Source organism: Glandiceps talaboti, chromosome 10 (genome assembly GCF_964340395.1).
Source record: "Glandiceps talaboti chromosome 10, keGlaTala1.1, whole genome shotgun sequence".
Lineage (NCBI taxonomy): Eukaryota > Metazoa > Hemichordata > Enteropneusta > Spengelidae > Glandiceps > Glandiceps talaboti.
This window is the reverse complement of record NC_135558.1, coordinates 276,037-297,500: the sequence shown is the minus strand read 5'-3', so window position 1 is coordinate 297,500 and position 21,464 is coordinate 276,037. Positions and strand designations below refer to the sequence as shown.

The following is a 21,464-nucleotide window of genomic DNA, read 5'->3' as shown; positions in this document are numbered from 1 at the left end:
ACATACATACATACATACATACATACATACATACATACATTCACGAAAAAAATACTATTTATACAACCTGAATTGTGACCGATATGTTTCCTCTTTTAAACAGTATGAATTTCAAGGCAGTTTCTAGTTAATAAAAATGTGCTTTACCTTTGGACCCGGTAGACCCTGTGGGCCTGAAGAGCCATCGTATCCTCTTGGACCTTCTGGACCCTGGAGTAAAAACACAAAACATGAACGTCAAAGCGGCAACACACGGCGTCCTCAGTTCAAAGGTACATTTAAAAGCCGACGTTTCCAGAATAACATTTCTATCAGAGCTAGAGTACTTTTAATATTTGTGTGGGATGTAGTCTTACTATTAGGCCGTCTCTTTCGATATTAGGCGACCGGAGGTCGCATTGCTCCGAAAGTGCACATCGATGGCACTTGCACCCATGCTGAGCTGCGCACAGCACCAAAGGTATGATCCGGCCTCGACCTTCGTTCTAGGTTTTCTTATAAGAATAGTTAGAATATGGCCTATGTGCATTTTTTGAAAATATGGTGTCACTTCTTCATTTGCGACGAATAACACAGTCTGATCAATCGTGCCGAAATGGGTTCCTCTATTGAAACGGGTTGATTTCATAATATTTGCAAAAAAGGGACAAGCTACTGAATTCTTTGATAAGTTTACTGCTGTTAAGGATACGAATGTGTATTTAGTCATTTAAAGTACATTCATAATGTTTGGATATGTGAAAAAGACATCATTAAAATAAGACTTCGGTTGTCGTTGTGAGGGATGTAAACTAGGGTTGTAGCTAACGTTCTAATTTTGTACAGGCGATATGTACGCTGTAACGTTCCCAGTCAAATATACTTACCTGTGGACCTGGAGGACCTGGCTTTCCTCGTACCATTTGACCCTAGAAAAGAACCCATGGTTATCATTATACATGTACTAGAGTAAAGTGGGTATTAGAAACAACGCAGAACAGTTAAATAACTGTCTTATTTACAGGAATAGACTTAGACGGATTCACGGTCTTTCCGATTTAACCTCGGACCACTATAGAAAATATAGCATGTAGAAACTGAGAAATGTAACTACAAACAATCAAACAAAATGATTTATTATCGAGTTTTACGTGTAATAGTTTTAAGTGTTAGTATCATCATTAATGTTTATGTTATGATAATGTTATCATGTGTGTCGTATGATTGCTATGACAACAATATTTCAAGGAGGTCCCTGAAAGTTGTGATAAAGGATGATGAATACAGTGAAATTATCATGGGAAAAATGCAATCACAATTAATGTTGCCATATCATTTGCATGTTCTTGCTAATGATATCTTGCATGCCTTTTTAATTTCCTACACATATATTAAAATTGAGGATTCACGAATGAACTTTAAGTTCACATAGCCATTATACTGAAAAACAAGACGGCATGGATTTCACACTTAATAACAACGCCATGCATACTATCTAATGGATAGTATTGATTCAAGACAACAAACTGCCATACTGATAGCAAGGCAACATGGATTCCTGGCTATACAGTAACTGTAGAACAGATATTCTAGACTGGTGTCACTCATAGATACAAATTCCAATTTCTAGAAGTGAGTGTTATGGGAAAGGGTCTGTGTAGTGGGATAGAGTTAAGAAGTGTCTTAAAACTACAAATACAATGGAAATAAACCGATAGCAAATCAGTAATTACGATTATTACAAATTTGACAATAGACAAGACAGGAGTAAAACTAAGATGAGGGAGAGGATGTTACTAAGCAACGGATGTAGCTTGCAACATGTACACCGACCAACCTACCGGTTCTAATACAGCTGGTTCACCCTTTTGACCTTTCTGACCTTTCAAGCCCTATAAAGGAGTAATAAATTAGTTATGGTGAAATCAAAACTGGTTATTCAATATAATTGTACGGTAAGGGAAATTTTCTTTTATTCGGATTCTTAGCCGAGTTTTGTGGCTTTAATTCTGCATTGGCAAGTAACGTAACAAAGTAAAGTTATCTTTCGTTTAATCTTGTTGTTTGTTTGTTTGTTTGTTTGTTTGTTTGTTTGAACTCGATAAATTGTTGAGCCAATGGCTCTTCTAACACAATGTCGAGTAAAATCTAGTCTAGATCAAATCAAGCAATGTAGATAAAGTTGTTATTCTTAAACTTACCGATCCTGGGCCTGGACGAGAGGGCTAGAATAGAAAGAAAGGAAAAACAGTAAAATATGCACTCACATGTCAACATTGACCAAAAGTCAGAATTTTTTTCGAAAAATATAGTGACCATAAAAAGTGTCAATAATATAATTACAGATTATTTTGAAATTCTTCCACCCTATACAGTTGTTGGCTTATATAAAGGTCAGGAAATCATTTCGACGTTCTCGCATTGTATTGGTGTTATCTTGTTAGTTGGGCCACCATTGACAATACGTGGGGCTATTCTTTTGTTCTGAACCACCCTTTTTCTATATAAACTCTGCCCGACAGCTTTGTTTACCGTCCAAATTTAAATTTTTGTCGGGATTAGGTATTTCACAGAAAATATTATCCATAGTTGTGAACAACAAATATGAAAGTATTGTGTGAGTCACAAAACACAAAATAAAATATATTGTTGGAATTTACTTACAGCTTCCGTGAAAAACTCTGGTGTGGAGCCGTCTTCGCCGGCAGCTTCTTGTTTCTGTGGGTCGTCAGGGAATGCCCGTTCACAATCTGGTGTATATTCTAAACAGTGTTTCCCTGCATCTTCGGGATTGGTCGAAATGATCAACTGTTGAATATCGCCACCCTGATACCAAATAGAGAGATGAAAAAATTTAAAAATTATCAGTGGTGGTGGAGCACATTCTACAAAATGTACAAACAGCTTGAGGGCTAAGAGATTTTTTTTTTGGGGGGGGGGATTGGTAGGGGGATCACCCTGTTTTTGAAATTGGCAGTAGGGGGTCATCCTGTTTTGACAAACGTGAATGGGGGGGGGGGGTCATTGTGTTTTGGATTGTGATGGAAGAAAAAATCACTTTTACAACGGCATATTTGTAGCTCTTGTAAAGCTTGGAGGTTATTGCCTGAAAGGCTCTGAATGCAAAATATTTGCGAGACGGTCAAGCAGTCCACGCAGTCATGATTAAAACATAACTGTCATATGAATATAATATGGGGGGGGGGGGGGCGGCATCACGTTTTAGAATTAAGTGATGAGGAGGGGGATCAGCCTGTTTTTGGTTTTACAGAAGGCCCGTCGGCCCGATGGAAAAATCCACCGAACCCCCCCCCCCCCCGATCTTTCCCTAAATAACTACATTTATTAAAATGGAAAGTTTCATGATGGTCAGGCGAATGCTATATTTCCTTTATGAGACAGTTACTATTGATGTTTCTACCTCTACCTAATAAGAACGATTCCTCACTACTAATTCGAGAAAAACAAAACTCCTGTCCAGCGAAAATCCTAAAACCAAGTGGAACTTGCGCAACCCCAGAAGTTCAGTACTTTCCGTAAGGATGGTAAAAAATAACCGTCTATTATAAACAACCGGTATATTTATGACTTAAGAATATCCTCCAAGTAATAAATAACAAACAATCAAAGAAACGATATGGCTGACGAAATTCGATCATGTCAAAGGTCAGGTGGTAAACAGGTGTCATCCAAGATGGTTGTCGGAATCCAACATGGCTGCCAAAATTCGAATTTAGGATCCACAGATGCGTATCATGTATAATTTATATATATTCTGTACACGTACCCACTCATTCATCAAGTGTTACATGTAGCAGTAACCAATCTTGGACCTTGCCCTTTACTAGAGGGTGTAATTTATCAAAGAATTAATTAAACCAGGATAAAGTCTTCATTTATTATAATGGCCAATCATAAATGAGCGAAAAAACCCGCTTCAATTTTCTTTTACTCAAAACCCTTGTCTGTAAGATACAGACATTCGTACCACGCTATCAGCCAGCACTCACAACACGATGTATCTTACAGTCTATCACCAGATTTAAACTGAATGCCTCCCGTAAGGGCAAAATCGTAGATATTTGGTCCTACACACATTGTTGGAATGCAAAATTCTAAACTATAGCTAATATACCTCATGTACCACGTTATTGGAAAATTAATTATATGAAACTAAATGAAATTTGAAGCTTGCATAGTTAACATATTGCCTAATTATTAAAAAAACCCATTGATTATGCAAATTAACCATATTATATAGATTATTAGTCACAATATCAAGCTTTTAAATGACACATGCACTTCTTTACCATCGACCATTAATACATGTACAAAATTGTCTGAAGTTTGAAGTTCGAATTCTTATTTAATTACCCAAAATCATTAATTATGCAAATTAGTCATAAAATTCAAAAAACGATATCAACAGGCTTTAGAGGACGTGCACTTGTCATGGTTGATGTATGTGCCAAATTATGTGGAATTTGAAAAGTGCATTTCAAAGATATAGCTTAATTACTGAAGGTCATTAATTATTCAAATTACTCATCAAAAGCAAAGTCTGTGTCAACGAACTTGTGCACATTGTTATGGTTGGTATATGTACCAAATTCTATGAAATTTGAAGCTTGCATTCTTAAGATAAAGTGGAATTACCGAATGTCATTAATTATGCAAATTATTCATAAAATCTTTAAGCTAAATCAACAACCTTATAGGACATATGTGCCTTGTTATGTTTAACATATGCACCAAATTATATTGAATTGGAAGTATGCATTCCAAAGATATAGCCTAATTACTCAAAATCATTAATTATGCAAATAACTAATTAATGTTCATCAGATGTTTACCAAAATCTAGTCAGTTCTTGCCATTGGCAAATGGAAGATGTGTAGCAAATTTCATTATAATTGAGCCAGCCATTTTTAAAAAACTGATGACACAGACAGACGCACAGACAGAAAGGCACAGACACAGACAGACATCGCAATTTCAATACCTCCCCTTACGGGAGGTAAAAACCCAAGAAGCGATAATATGTCTGGCATCTGGGGAAACATTCCAGCTATCGCCGGATATTGACCTCCTGTAATCTGGAAGGTAAATATCCAAACATTGTCTATCATCAAATATTGCACTGCTTCGAGAGACGCACTCTATCTTCTTTTAGCTTGCCCAAAAAGAGTGGAAACTTTACGAGTAACATGTATATGAAAGACTACCCAGATTAAAATTTGAAAAATGGCACAACCATTCTCTGAGATTTCAAAAAACTTAGCAAGACAAACTCTTAACATCTAGCTTCTTAACGAGAGATACGCGAAAGAGGTGAAGGAAAGCTCAACAGTGGAGCAAATTTCATTATAATTGAGCCAGCCATTTTTAAGAAACTGATGACACAGACAGATGCACAGACAGAAAGGCACACACACAGACACAAATCGCAATTCCAATACCTCCCCTTACGGGAGGTAAAAACCCAAGAAGCGATAATATGTCTGGCATCTGGGGAAACATTCCAGCGATCGCCGGATATTGACCTCCTGTAATCTGGAAGGTAAATATCCAAACATTGTCTATCATCAAATATTGCACTGCTTCGAGAGACGCACTTTATCTTCTTTTAGCTTGCCCAAAAAGAGTGGAAACTTTACGAGTAACACGTATACGAAAGACCACCCAGATTAAAAATTTGAAAAATGGCACAACCGTTCTCTGAGATTTCAAAAAACTTAGCAAGACAAACTCTTAACATCTAGCTTCTTAACGAGAGATACGCGAAAGAGGTGAAGGAAAGCTCAACAGTGGAGTTGGACTGCGGCGGACGACACAGTTAGCATAGAATATCATAGCCATATGGAAAAATATATACAATCCATTGAATTATTTTGAACGTTTTTTGACATAACTCGATTGTAAGGGCATTTATCTATGAGTGATGTCTAAAATGAAGAAACGAAGTAAGAAAAGTTTTAGAGGAAGTCGAAGATTTGTTCAAAAGAATGGTGGGAAAGTACTTGACACAGGAAAGTGCCATAATGTAAAGTCATAGAAGAGTTACAGCCTCTAAGAAATTGAAACACATATTTGGACAAGGGTAAACTAAAGATCACTAATTATAATTATTATGTGAGCTGAAATCGTCCAAAATATTTGCACGATTTCAACAGTCTAGTCGCGCGCTCTGCATCATCTCAAATACACGTTCAAAATTAAAATCTAAACTATGACCTTCACGACACAATTTAATTTCGGTTCATTAGTAAACATGGTAACTTTAAGAAACAATATGTGAATATCGTATGTGAATGATGAATTGAAGAATAGGTCAGGTTTTCGAGAGGATTAGGTGGAAAATCCAGTAGAAAAAACAACACGTCAGTAGTACATATGCACATTTAAAGTCAAATAGAAACACAGTTTAATAATACACTTACGATCATAGATTTATAGTACTATTTTAGGGTTACCATTTTCGGAAATATATATTTACATTCTTTATCCACTTTGTCATGTTTAAAAGTGAATTTCAACATGAAACTCTCCGAGGCTAAATTTTCACATTAAAATTGTGAGATAGCAAAGTAGGTCGTAAAAGGACTGTGGGGTTATATATTTAACGAAATTTGTAGGTCTAGCTTAGAAATCTATACTAATCTAGAGCAGGTTGAACATTCCCCGAACAGCTTAGTCAGCTAGACACATTTAACGTTATTAATGTTTTATGTCGGCCAATAATGGTGCTAAAACAATTACATGTAATGAAAGCTTGTGATGTGCAATGTTGACTATAACAGGTGTTAAATTCCCGTGTGGTGTATTAATGGACGTGGCATGGTGATACGATGACTAACTGGTGTTAAATTCCTGTGTGTATCAATGGACGTGGCCTGGTGATACGATCCTGAAGAATCGGGGCTTTTGACCACATCAAGGTGTGTGTGGGCGGGAGTTAAATTGTTATTGTAGTCCAGGAAGGAAAAGAGCAAGACATATTCAACAACAAACGAACCTGTCAACGACGTCTTTAGGAAGTATTTGTGTATACAATGAACGGGGTCAAGAGTTACAGTTAGAGTAATTGTAAAGGTTCAAAGGTTGGAATTGGAGTAACAAACCTCAAATGACCCTGTTTGGAGGATTTGTCTTCCTACAACCAGAATGCCTCTGGTGTCGAGTTTTGCATCAATTTTTCGATGTAACGATTTAGTTACTTCTTCTTTACAGTCTGCAAATAACGTCACGGTGTTTCCTCTAACTCTTAAAGCTATCCTGTGCCATCTGGAACGAAGAAAAGAAAACAAAAATGTAAATTTTCGACATTATCAAAAAAGAATGGCCGCCTTGGAACGAAGAGCACTCATGGATCGAGTATCGCACTGAAGTATCGATGAATCTTGAGTTCAAAGATGACAGCGTTTGGTATTTTCTTTAATAATCTAAGTTTTCCATGTAGATTTAAAAGTTTGCAGACGTCTCCACTTTGACATAGTTCACTCGAGTGTTCAAACGTTTCCCCCGAGAGCGCGCTAATCTGAGTTTTCAAATGCCTGCACACGGTGTGGAAAGATAACCTCTACACTCCAGTGTATTTAAAGCTAATGGCGGCCGGAAACGTTTGGTCTGATTATTCGCTCTATTACTACCGTTGCGATAAGTGAAGACAAGAACAATGAGTTATGGTGAATTATAAATTTTACAAAATGTTTTGAGACGATGACAGATATCAGATTTTGATGATATGCAATATGATAGACGATGAAATGTACACCGACAATCTATAATGTATCTGAGACATAGTACATACCACTCACTTTATGACTAAATCACTATAATGGATTGTTAGCCCAAGTGATTACAATCTTATCACCACGCGATACAATGTCTCATTTTAAAAAAGTATCTTTACTAAGTGATAATTCATTGCATCTGTAAAGTTCGTTCAGTTCAAGTTGTTGCCGTGCGTCGGAATGTTTAGGTTTGCGCCCTCTGGTGGGAGACATAAGGAATCTGGGTCAACACCATCTGTTGACAGAAGTATCTGGCTATTTAGATATCATAGTCTAAATGCATTTTCAGGACTAACGGGTGACTTAGAAGGAGATCATAAACCAGAAAGTGTGGAAAGAAAATGCAGATATATTGCATGTGTGGTGAAGAGGGAACGTGTGATTTGGCGCTTGTGAGGGATATTCAAAAAGTCTTCGTAGAATACACATTCTCCTCAAATACTTTACTTCTAATTTTATGTGACTGAATGGTGACATGATTTTAAAACAAATTCATGGTAACAAATAAATACTAAAATGCGTCTGGTATATTCAGGAAATGGCTGGATTTTGATGATTGACGCGGAAGGTGAAAGTCATGGTCAAGGTCTGAGAAGAGATTTTACACCTAATAATGTATGGATAGACACTTGAATGTAGTTTCAATGTATTACAGTTGTACTAAATGACGTGCATCTATCCCATGTGACACGTCACCTTTGTGCCAGGTTTGAAAGAAATCGGATATTGCATGTCTCAGAAATGGCGTGTTACGGTCGGACGGACGGTGCAATTGTAATAGTCCCCGGAAGGGAGGGGGGGGGGGGACTGAAAGATGTAACTTTAACGCTAATTGCTCAAAAGTGTAATTGTAGTCAAAACTATGCAAACATATAACACTGGCACGCACCATATATTAGGTCAGATATCAGAAACAAGAACAGAAGAAGGCAGGCCTAGTTAATATAAGTACATAATAGATGAAACTTGAAAACTTACATTGAATCAGTACGCTATCAATGAAAAAAAAATCAAATTTCTGTACATCAAATTTACGTGAATAGGGTATATATAGGGTAAATATGTTTGTTGAGTGAGTGAGTGAGTGAGTGAGTGAGTGAGTGTGTGTGCGCGAGTGTGTGTATGTGTGTGTATGTGTGTGTGTGCGTGCGTGTGTGTTTGTGTGTGTTTTTATACACAAAACACATTACATATAGCAAGGCCATCGAATATACAACTGAAATCAGTTGGGTATAATCAAATTGTCTTCTGGCTCGATAAAAACCTTACTAACATTGCTACACTTTATTGTCTAGCTAGATAAAAACCTTACTAACATTGCTACATTTTATTGTCTAGCTCGATAAAAAACTTACTAGCATTGCTACATTTTATTGTCTGGCTCGATAAAAACCTCACTAGCATTGCTACTCTTTATTGTCTGGCTCGATAAAAACCTTACTAGCATTGCTACATTTTATTGTCAAGCTTGATAAAAACCTTACTAGCATTGCTACATTTTATTGTCTGCCTCGTCAAGTCAGATGATAAAATGTAGCAATGTTAGTAAGATATTTGTCGAGCCAGACAATAAAATGTAGAAAATTGAATGTCAGTAGTGAGATTTTTGTCGACTTGTTTCTACTAGGCTGGCTTCCATTGTAATATAATGTAACGTAGAAACGTAACCCAGCACGACAGAAATACTACCACACATATTTAGGAAACTTAAACCTAATCAAATATGGTGGCAATTTCAACTATATTTATGCGAATGATTATTTCTAACTTTGTGAGCGTATACATTTTATTCCTCTTGACTCCTAATTTAGTAGAATTCACTTTTCTCCACAGGAAACCTACTTCATTCGTGATTTGCACTACTGTTTTAAAGGTTCGTCATGAACGTCTAGACATGAGTCTCGATTACATCTACATAACGAGTTTGAATACTTCTTTACGTCAAACAGTTTAGTAGCTTGTGGGACGTTATATCAAGTTGACGTGCCAAGCTGGGTTGCGACGTCATGTTATATTCATCATTATTATACCTCGACGTTCTTACACAAGCTGTCATTGGTCGGAATCGAATCACATGACCTACTTTAAATAAACTATTGCCCGCGCGGTGATATTGCCAGCGCGTGCACATATTAATGCCTGGATTTGAGACTAATGCTGCTGTCGTGTAAGGTTATGTACTGTCATGAATGTATGTGTTGTGTTGTGTTGTGTTGTGTTGTGTTGTGTTGTGTTGTGTTGTGTTGTGTTGTGTTGTGTTGCTGTGATGTGATGCGATGTGTGTTGTGTTGTGTTGTGTTGCGTTGCACTACACTACGTTGCGTTGCGCTACGTTGTGTTGTGTTGTGTTGTGATGTGATGCGGTGTGATATGTGTATTGTTGTGTTGTGTTGTGTTGTGTTGTGTTGTGTTGTGTTGTGTATTGTTGTGTTGTGTTGTGTTGTGTTGTGTTGTGTTGTGTTGTTGTGATGGTGATGTAATGCGGTGTGGTGTGGTGTGATGTGATGTGATGTGACATGATGTGAAGTGACGCGATGTGATCTGTGCTGATCTGTGATGTGATGATCTGTGATGTGGTGCGATATGCGATGTGATATGATGCAATGTGATGTGATATGATGCAATGTGATGTGATGTGATGCAATGTGATGTGATGTGATGTGATGTGATGCAATGTGATGTGATATGATGCAATGTGATGTGATATGATGCAATGTGATGTGATATGATGCAATGTGATGTGATGCAATGTGATGCAATGTGATGTAATGTGATGTGATTTGATATGATGTGATGTGATGTGATGTGATGTGATGTGATGCGATGCGATGCGATGTGATGCGATTTGATGTAAAATGCTGTCACGGGATTTGATGTAAAATGCTGTCACGACAAGGGATTTAATATGACCTGAAATTCGAAACTACGCATATGCAGGGTCCATCGTAAGAACGCAGACAGTCTTGGATGATCTCCTTATGCCAAATGATGATAAATGATAATGGCAAGACCTGGTAATCTTTGAACTTCAGTAGACACATCTGAAAGATGATAGTCTACCAGACGGTTTTTATAGCTGAATGCCCTTTTCTCGGATGCTGAAATTTACGGGGGTGTTTTTTAGATAAGTCCTTGTATGAACATTTGACACATTCTTAAAAGTAGTTATACTTCTGACAGCTTTATACATTTGAAAGAGCAGGCATAAGGCTTATTTGAAGTGCATTTCATTACATATTGACTAATGTAAACGAAATCAACAAATTGGTCGACCCATCAAACTCACAGAGTATGGTATATTTACAGAAGTCGAATCGGAATAATCGAAAGATCAATGGTCTTCATTGTTTGTTACTGCGAAGTTAAAGGGGAACGTTACACCAGGAATTAATAATGACATGTTCGTGAACTTTCATTTCGCGATTTCACATTGCATAAATTTCGCATAATTGCCAAGAAACACCAAATTGAATCTAGTTTCACATTCATTATTCTGTGTCTGATAATGATGCAGTTACTTGCCTTTCGAGCGAATACAATAAACACCTACAAACCTGAATCAAAACATCGCCTGGCTCCACAAAAATCTTACTTAGAGAGATACATATATTTATCGAGCAAGACGAAAAAATTTAGTACTGTTAGTGTGATTTTTGACGAAATTTTCTTTCAGGGTTCCTAATTGTAACTGTATATTAAAACTGATTGAGAATCTACCGATTCTTAAACCTTATTTGATTTCTTTGATATGAGCATTTCCTTATTTCAAGTCTAATGTATTCATTCCGCAAACGTGTATATAAACGTAAATATTTTCTGATATGAAAGCTTTCGCTGAGACCACGTGATCACGTGTCAAAATGGTGCCCTCAACTTGAAATCGTTAAAGCAAGCCGATACGCTGCCCCATAATAGTAATGATTTAGTAGTAGTTTATGATCAAGGTCAATCCCTCCCAGGCAATTAACTGTTCTATTAATTTCACGAGGGTACAGGAAAACAAACGTTAACCGTATAAACCGGGCCGTATAATAAAGTTTAATCTATCAACCATTAGTTTGTGCATAAGTATACTGATACGTTCACTATAATCGTTTTATCGCCCATAGAAATGGCAAAGACCGTGACATTGCAAATGACCGAAACTTGGAAACCAACTCGAAGCATACATACTAAACAATGGTGCTATTTTAACAGATCGAGTTTTCCCCCTGTTTTAAAACTTAAGTTTGGCTAAGTGTGTCCTTGATGACGATGTTCAAACAACCAGGCAAATGTAATCTACTCTAATTACTGCTCTCTTGTTAATCTGTTACGCACATTAACATTAGAAAGACAACGAGTTTGGGGTTATTTCACTTAAAAACAAAATAGCGCCAATGGCGTTGTGGCATAACTGTACAGTTTTTAAAAATGTTTATCCACATGCTGATCCATGCTAGGCATAGGTGTTCATTTGCTGAATGATTATCAAGTTGCCTATCCAACCATGTTATTATCTTTGCAATATACTCAATCATTTGGCTGTTGCTATGGGCGTGGTCTTGTTGCTAGACATATTTCCATACATTTTTGAATGTTTATTTACTTGTCTATGAATCCCTGATGTAATCTTTGCAACATACGTGATCATTTGGCTGTTGCCATGGGCGTGGTCTTGTTGCTGGGTATATTTGCATACATTTTATGAATTTTTCATTTGTCTACTAATCCCTGTTATCATTGCAATATATGTGATCATTTGGCTGTTGCTATGGGCGTGGTCTTGTTGCTTGGCACATTTACATACATTTTTTGAATGTTGAATCACTTGTTCATTAATCCCTGTTGTTATCTTTGCAATATATGAGATTATTTGACTGTTGCCAATAGCGTGGTCTTGTTGCTAGGCATATTTGCATACACTTGTTGAATGTTTGTTCACTTGTCTAAGAATCTGTTATTTTTGTGAAATACACTACCGTTTGGCTGTTGCTATGGGCGTGGTCATGGTTGCTAGGGATATTTGCATACACTTGTTGAATGTTTGTTCATTTGTCTAAGAATCTGTTATTTTTGTGAAATACACTACCGTTTGGCTGTTGCTATGGGCGTGGTCATGGTTGCTAGGGATATTTGCATACATTTTTGAATGTTTACTCACTTGGCTAGGAGATGATGTTGTTATTTAACCAAAATATACTGGCATTTGGTTGTTGTTAAGGGCGTGGTCATGGTTATTAGGGCCAATTGTGTCAAAATGTTTTGAAGAAAATATACAGAATAACACTTCTAAAAACATCTCACCAAGTTTCAGTCTCACTGACCAAGTACTTTTTGAGATACCGTATAAACTTTTGACCAAAATTCACATGTTTACACCTAATTTTCATATCACTGATGAAATCATTATATGCTTAATATTTCTTCATCTATACACCCCCAGATGCCGCGATCCCCATTAAATTTCAGCCCAATCTGCTCAGTAGGTTTTGGAATTAAAGATTTTGACCAAAAAGACACATTTATAGCCCTAATTCGCATATCACTGATATGATCATCATGTTTTGAACAATTCTTAATCTAAACACCCTTAAGAATGTTCCTACTAAATTTCAAACCAATCTACCCAGTAGTTTTTGAGTTTAAGTTGTTTGACCCAAATCACATTTTTTGATCCAAATCACACACTGGTGGTGGTAAGATCATTTTGATTTGAACAATTTCCCAACTATAGACACCAGAGGTAATACACCCACGAAATATCATGGCAATCGGTCCAGCGGTTTTTGACTTTAAGTTGTTTACACACACACACACACACACACACACACACACACACACACACACACACACACACACACACACACACACAGACAGACACTTTGCCATGCCTATAGCAGTACTGAACCTTATCAGTTCAGTTGTGCTAAAAAAAAACGTAGGTCCCGGGGAGTGCAATTGAGTCTTTTCAACCAAGTGAGCTTTCATTGGTGTAATAAAACCTTGAAGCTGTAAATTGACACCCAGTACTACTCATGCACAGTAGTCGACCGGTAAATCACTATCGAATGTTATTAGACGAGGTAATCGTTCTAGTTATAACAGGCAAGTGTTGAAAGGTCCAGAGTGCCTACCACAACGTATGAGAAGTGCATGCTAGCTTATCTTTCAACACCCCTTAGAGAGTTGACTTTGACCTGACCTTACAGTCACAGTTTCAGGGCGACTCCAATGCGAATAAACAACTAACGAGAGCACATGTCAAGTTCTTAAGATTCAGTGAAGAGTTAACAATTTAGTGTGAAGGTCGGAGGGCATCATTCCTAATTTTGTATGCAATCAAAACTAACAAAGGTTTGCTCATATTGACGTTGAATGGATGGGTCTGTATAAATCTTTCGGATACGCACGACTGGAACTACGCAGACGGCAAACCGATACAACAATACTTGTACAGAATTCTCTAGATTTCGTGACAAAACATAGTAAACTATAATACGTTTGAGTAACTGCTATGGATAACAATTTACATGCACGTTTGAGCCCTCCAGGAACAACCCCCCCCCCCGCCAATTTGGGGCAACAAATTTGTCGTTTCTGTACTTTCTGTGTACAATTGAGGATATATACTTCTAGACTGGGGTTAAACAATTAGCGTTGGTTGATGTTTTTATGGAAGATTTGGTTTAAAACTGTAAGCCTACATATTTTCCACAATTTTTTTTTTCAAACTTTGAATTGTAGATTAGCCTAGACACAGTGAACAGTTTACAGTTTGCTCGTTTGCTGTTTGATGAACATAATTGTTATGAATCAAACGCAAACTTTTAAGTATAAATTGTACATTCTTCATATTAATCAAGTACTCTGAGCGTTTTCAAACAACCAATACATAGAGTGCATTAGCGAGTTTCATTCCTGTTACTCGTCCGTTGGATTTGAACATCATGGACCGTTCATGATGGAGGTGTACCGTAGTTGGTACAAATATGAAGCATACGAGTTCTCGTAAACGCATGCGTAAGACGACGATACCTCAAATTTGAGAAGATGGCCACGACTTGCACATGATGTTATTGATGATACAACTACAATGGGATTTATATTTACAACTGACGAATTGCTGCAAAACAAATCCAATCATCCATATATACAAATAAAAGTACAAGGGTAATGTTTGGCATAAACATAAACCAAGTAGGATTTGTTTGGCCCGTTATTCATCATAAATGGGCCTTGTCAGATGTTGTGAAAATATTAAATTTGACAATACCATCTGGTGACTAAACTTTCTCGATAAGTCCTAATACCTATACCTTGCTTTTTAATTGGTGCTGGCAGCTGTACATATTGGAGTATGAATTTACAGAGAAACCAGAAGAATGTGGGCTTTTTTAAAATTGCAAACTTGGAATAAATAGCCATTCTAATATGATTTTTCCAAAAAAACCCACCTTTACCATTAATATTGTGATTTTGGATACATTCTAAATAATATTTTGAGTAGATGCTTTCGTAATACATATTTCGTCTCAAATCCAGGAATGATACTCAAGATATATGATTTTTAGATACTTTTTCGACATGTATGACTGGCTAATAGCAGACCGGTTTGGGTCATGGCATGTCTGTGCCTTCAGCAAATCTAAATTGCTTGTGTATACTCATATTAGTAGTTAAGTATCAAGGCATGCGGTCGTTAAAAAGTTAAACAAAATGTACACTCAGTCGAAATGCCTACATGCCTCCACAAGAAGATAAACAATGGTCGCACTCTCTTCTAGCAACTTGAAAAGTTAGAACTAGTCTGCTCAGAAATGGACCGTAGAAACGTCAGTCTCGTGTTTCCACTAATCTTCAGGTCTCCCAAATGGACCGCTCTACTCTCAAGACTTCTGACAAAGCCTCATAATATGCATATGTCACATTCTGTTTGCAGACCCTCCGTAGTAATGGGCGGAACTCATACTAATTGTTAAAGTAGAAATATATCATTACCAATGCAACAATAGGGACTTGAGAAAGTATGTACATTGAATGCTTGTGGTTTGACTTGTGGTCGTTCGGTAACTGCATCACTAGACGTGTATGTTATTGTATTTCCGGTTCCGGTTGTCTTGGTTTCCCATCAACTGAAATGTCTGCTTTTCAATATATTACCTAAAATTTCCGTCTATCAAGATATGTTACATTCGCATATGTGCAATATACATATCCATTTGGCTGTTTGCTATGGGCATGGTCTTGTTGCTAGGCATATTTGCATAATTGTTGGAATGTTTAATCGCTTGCCTATTAACTAGGCATATTTGCCTACATTTTGGAATCTTTATTCACTTGCTTACCCTTCTCAGTTTTCATCTTTGCAATAAAACCATCATTTGGCTGTTGCTATGGGCGTGGTCTTGTTGTTAGGCTGGTTTTCATACATTTTTGAATTTTTATTGATATAACTACCCGTCTTGTTGTTATCTTTGTAATATGCATCATCATTTCACCGTTACAAAGGGCATGGTCATAGTTGCTTAAGCCATTAGTGTTAATATGTTGTGAATAACAGCATAATAACATCTACTGAAACATCCCCAGAGAGAGAGAGAGAGAGAGAGAGAGAGAGAGAGAGAGAGAGAGAGAGAGAGAGAGAGAGAGAGAGAGAGAGAGAGAGAGAGAGAGAGAGAGAGAGAGAGAGAGAGAGAGAGAGAGAGAGAGAGAGAGAGAGAGAGAGAGAGAGATATTTCAGGTTGAGCGGCTGTCCATTTGTACTTAAATACATGCTACTATCTTTACCTCGGACGTATTGGTCGCATTGTGGCCGTTAAAGTTTATGTGTATACTCCAGACTGCCTCAGTGAAGAATGTAATCAAATTTTCACTTGTCGACGTGAAACCGGCCATAAGGGTTTGTTAACAACATTATAGATTGTACTGGTTTATGGCAATGACACCGTTAAACTTCTGATTTCTTTCTTTAACGAGAATATAATACGTTGACGACAGTTCATGACTGTAGCAAAAGAATTGGGTAAAGAAGATCACGATCACAAAACATAATGTACAAAGGGAAGTTGATCACTCTAGACTACAAAATTAAATTGGACAATTTATATTTTAAAAATGGATATTGTAAGAACTATGGAGAGATTGTGAAACGTTGGGGCGAACGGTGTTATTCAGCCATACGAAGGATATCGGAATGTTTAACAATGTTCAACTTTGGAAGAATTTTGTCAGAATAGATTTTTGTGTTATTGAAGTTGGTCTGACTAGTCGATGCCTTTTCATTTTGGTAGCCTTCTGATATGTGTAAGTTTATCTTTGTAACAAGTCGTTAAAGTATTTCACTTTGTTAAATACTATCAAATTTCAAATATGTACCGGAACTAAAACATGTAAGGGTTCCGAAACAAGATACACGTAGCTATGGTCAATATCAACCGCCCAAGTTGCCAACATCAAACTCATTTACATTTCCAAAAGGTATGTACATAAAACACAACAAGAACGGGCAGTTCTTATCATACACATACTAGTTTCACAAAATTAGATAAACTATAGCAGTAGCATGATATGAGCATGATATTAACCTGAGTCAAGACCATATTCATCTTCAAGACAGACCATCGCCAACAAAACTCAAGGAATGACCTAAATTCAACGACACTGAAATATTAACAAAGTGGTAAAACCAACTAAAGAATGGTATGAAACCTATAGCAAAGTAAACAGAAATCGTAGAAAGAGCGAAATATTCAGAATTCAGTATTGGCTGAGTGTTTCTCCAGTTTCCTGGAGATAAATCCTTGCCTGTGGATTTCAACCAATTGAGACACCCCTACTTGGCGACATTAAACAAAAAGTCGTGGTTAGGGTGTATTAGCTTTCAAGTCTCTTAAAGACTTCCCCGCCTGAGAGCGTTGATAGGTCTGAAATATAAACCACCATTTAAGGTGTCTGTGTTTACAGCTAACACCTATTGCTTACATGTACGTCCTGGCCTACACAACGCTAAGCGAGAGAGTCGACAAATGGTGTAGAAACGCCGTATCGGAGATTCAGCTATTCTTTCCGCTTTGCGACAAAGAAGCAATTACAAAGGGGTAGTCAATCTGGCCACGTTATACAAATGCAGATAATGCAAGAGACCTCCCACAAGACTTTACTCTAGATGTTATTCTTATAAACATAACCTCTCAAATTCTATATTTTCATTTAAACGAAGAGTATTATGACAAGATAGCATTTGCATTTGATATTTCAATGCACAATCTTAAAACAAGGTGTGCTCTGAAATAAGATTGTCTTTATCAATTGCATCGTTTGTGGTACCGGTTCCATGCCGATGAAAGTCTCTGGTTTAGGAAGAAACACGAACAAATGTAAGCTAGCCCTTGGTTGTTTACCTGCTGTCTCAGATTTCTCACAAACTTAGACTGACTTGTCTGACGAACAGTGAGATCAGCAAACTACCCTGTCTTGTTCAATTAAGCCTTGTACGAGAGGTTACTGTACACTGTATGTTGTGGTCAAACATGGCAAAATGTTTTTGTTTGTTGATTTATCTTGTATCAAATGCAATGTCGAACGAGTAGAACATATTGCCAACACCACATATCCTAGTCCAGTGACAGTTCATGGTGTTACTAGTTCAAAACCCCTAGTTTAGTGAGAAGCGAAGCGGAATCACACATCACGATAGTAGACAGGCTAACCTGGCCTTGATGTGGAGAGCTTCTTGAGATATTAACATCAAGGCTAGTCCCTGAGCTTGGTGTGGAGAGCTTCTTGAGATAGTAACACCAAGCCAAGTCTCTAGGCTATATTCATCTATTCCCAATTCTGTATAAACCAATTCCATGCGCAATATCTAAAATCTTACAGCAAGAGTAATTCTTGTGTGGATAATGAATTAAGCCATATGCATGGTTTGACTTTCACAGCGACACTGCGAAATAATAACCAGTTTTGGACGGTGCCGTAAAAGAGGCAGTGGTTTGCGACGATGCAACGCTTTTGTAATGATTTATATAAAAACCAAAAATACTGATACTGTGATAGCACACGCACATACGTCAAACACTGTTTGAAACTGGGAACACATAGCAACACCATTGCCACTAATCAAAATCACATCAGAGAAGGCAAGTCTGAATTTAACAACTTACTTATGTTTCAAAGTGATACATGTATAAACTGTTTCAATTTACAGTGTCTGTAATGTGTTTATATAAGCCATTACAAAGGTGGAATGGAAGACGCAAAATACATTTTTTTCACCTAATTGCCAATTGACACCAACTGTACCTTTCGTTGTATACGTATTTGTAACGCTTATGATAACGGACTTTAGAAGAAGTACAATCTACGAATAAATTATTAGGTTCTTTTTTAAACGAAGAAATGTGGGTGCACCAAGACTTCTGGAAGTTCTTGGAATTCCTCTGAATTTGGTTTCCAAAGAACATTTTCTGGAAAGGGAAAAGGCTTTGTCCAGTAATGAGAGTTGACACGCTCTTATTCTGACGCGCACGATGAGATGACTTATCCACACACCACCTGTAACACAGTGATCTTCGACATTGACCTTACCTGCCATCTCCTACGTCATAATCAAATGTTACGGCTTGTCCTCTCATCGAAGTGCCATCGTTGTATTCAAATGTGACGTGTTTTCCCACCTCTATTCCAACTTGAGCGGTACCATCCGAAGCGTAGAATACAAGTAAATAAGAACTTGGGCCAACGTCTGGCTTTATAGTGGCTATGATGGAAAAATTTTCTGGAAATTGCTCTGTGGGTGAACGATAATATATAATATCAATAAGTTGTGCTAATAAAAACTAACAGTATTTCAAATTTCTTTTGATATGTTATATTGACTTCATACATTTTGCATAGATCTCTCTTTCAAATACATTTGTGAGATTTGGAAGCATGGCTATCGTTTTACCATTTTTTAGAGTTTAAACAGAAGCCAACTGGGTCATCAATCAATCAATCAATCAATCAATCAATCAATCAATCAATCAATCAATCAATCAATCAATCAATCAATCAATCAATCAATCAATCAATCAATCGATCATTGCTTGAAATTTCATCGTCATTGTCATTGCCATACTAACTTTGAAAACGAGTAAAAGATAGCATACATACAATTTCATAGTGCTTCTTCATTCATATCAATATTCACATGTAAGCAGTTGTAAAAGACAAAATCATCAAATTGCTTTTAAAAAAGTTAAATTTCAGCTCCTGTTAAGGGCAATGTTGTTCGCAACCAAGAGGCAGAGGTAGCATAAGAGTTTATTCTTATGTCTACAAATCCGTTAAGATGGTGTTGGGTCTTTAGGGGGTCTATGCAGATTTCGAAGCTGTCTGCGATCTATCCCATTGTCCCAACCGCGTTCACATTTATCAAAATCAAAAACCCTGAACATATTGAGGAAACCTTTTAAGTTGATGTTTTAGAGACTGATTTTCTCAGATTGTTTAAAAGACTAGAAAGACAGGTTCCCTCTCCCTTCTCTTAAAGTAGAATGGGCCTCGGAAATAAACTGTTCAAACTTTGGCTTGTCAAGAAAAACTGGGGTTATGCTACACATTTTTGATATAGGTCAATATGATATCATTTTAGAACCCAATATGGCCACCGTATAATGTGTTAACTCCATGGGAAAATTATGATTTTATTAAAAGTAGAACGATAAATCCCTATATTTCCTTTTATCATTTCAAAATAACAAGGAAGAAAGTTTGGATAAAATTGAAGAACTTTGATTTGAGGGAAATATGTCACCGAGGAGCATTATACTTTGCTATAAATGCTGAGATAATCTAGTGAAGGCCAATAAATGGGAGACCGTCTCCTCACTGATAATTGCAATATATCTGAAGAATGACTATGCTTAGTGTAGTGCTCAGTTCCTGAAACTTCGTTTATATCATACATTATCGCTCTTGAGGTGATATTTATCTTTGTTTTGCATATTGTTATTTTCTATAGCCGTTTACCTCATGCTATGAAAACAATGGTATAGTAAATACACAGACAAAATTTAACAATAGTACAACACACATTAATTGCAGCTACTGAAAATATCTGTCTTGATTTACATATATCAGAAAGGAACTTTGCAAGGGAAGTTTATGGTCTGGATTTATAATATGGTATTGATATTTAAAATGGAAGAAATGTACCTCAAATGTTTTAACTTCTGGTCGTTCAATGGGTAAAAGAGTTACCAAAGTGATGAGATGTTTTCGGATAGCCCTGCCCCCACAATATTCAGTTCGACTATCAAAAAATTTGAGACGTCCCCTTAGAGCAAAATAAACAACAGTGCTGTATTTAAAGATTCCATATCCTTAATTTATTTATGCAACAATTTATTGAATGACTGATAGAAAGAGTAGGCGCAAGTAAACATATCTACATAACTGTGGCAAATGACCCTCATCGTCCCTTATTACACACGGAATTCATCCGAACTTGTTTGTTTTGTTTGTACTCCAATCATTTTGTAAGTTATGTTTTTTTAAGTTTATTAAGAAAACGATATCTTTGGCTATTTGTTTTTTAATGTCCGGATTGTTTTTTAAACCTCTTAGCATTTGTTTTTTTGAGGGGACGTAGTATTGTCCGTTATGCTGACATAAGTACAAACATAACCACTAAATATACAACACTGGAAGAGGTACATTATGTGTTTG

General features: G+C 36.9%; 1 protein-coding gene across 2 annotated transcripts in view; it reads right to left on the bottom strand.

Annotated features, from left to right (window-relative positions):
* LOC144441421 (uncharacterized) overlaps positions 1-21,464 on the bottom strand; it is an 88,714-nt gene that overhangs the window by 38,693 nt on the left and 28,557 nt on the right. For both annotated transcript variants that reach the window (XM_078130991.1, XM_078130992.1), the window contains exons 3-9: positions 19,341-19,542; positions 7,101-7,263; positions 2,644-2,805; positions 2,181-2,204; positions 1,821-1,871; positions 867-908; positions 148-210 (exon numbers count right to left, since the gene is read on the bottom strand). In XM_078130991.1, coding sequence (XP_077987117.1) covers positions 148-210; positions 867-908; positions 1,821-1,871; positions 2,181-2,204; positions 2,644-2,805; positions 7,101-7,263; positions 19,341-19,542 — 707 coding nt within the window. The remainder of the gene's footprint in view (positions 1-147; positions 211-866; positions 909-1,820; positions 1,872-2,180; positions 2,205-2,643; positions 2,806-7,100; positions 7,264-19,340; positions 19,543-21,464) is intronic.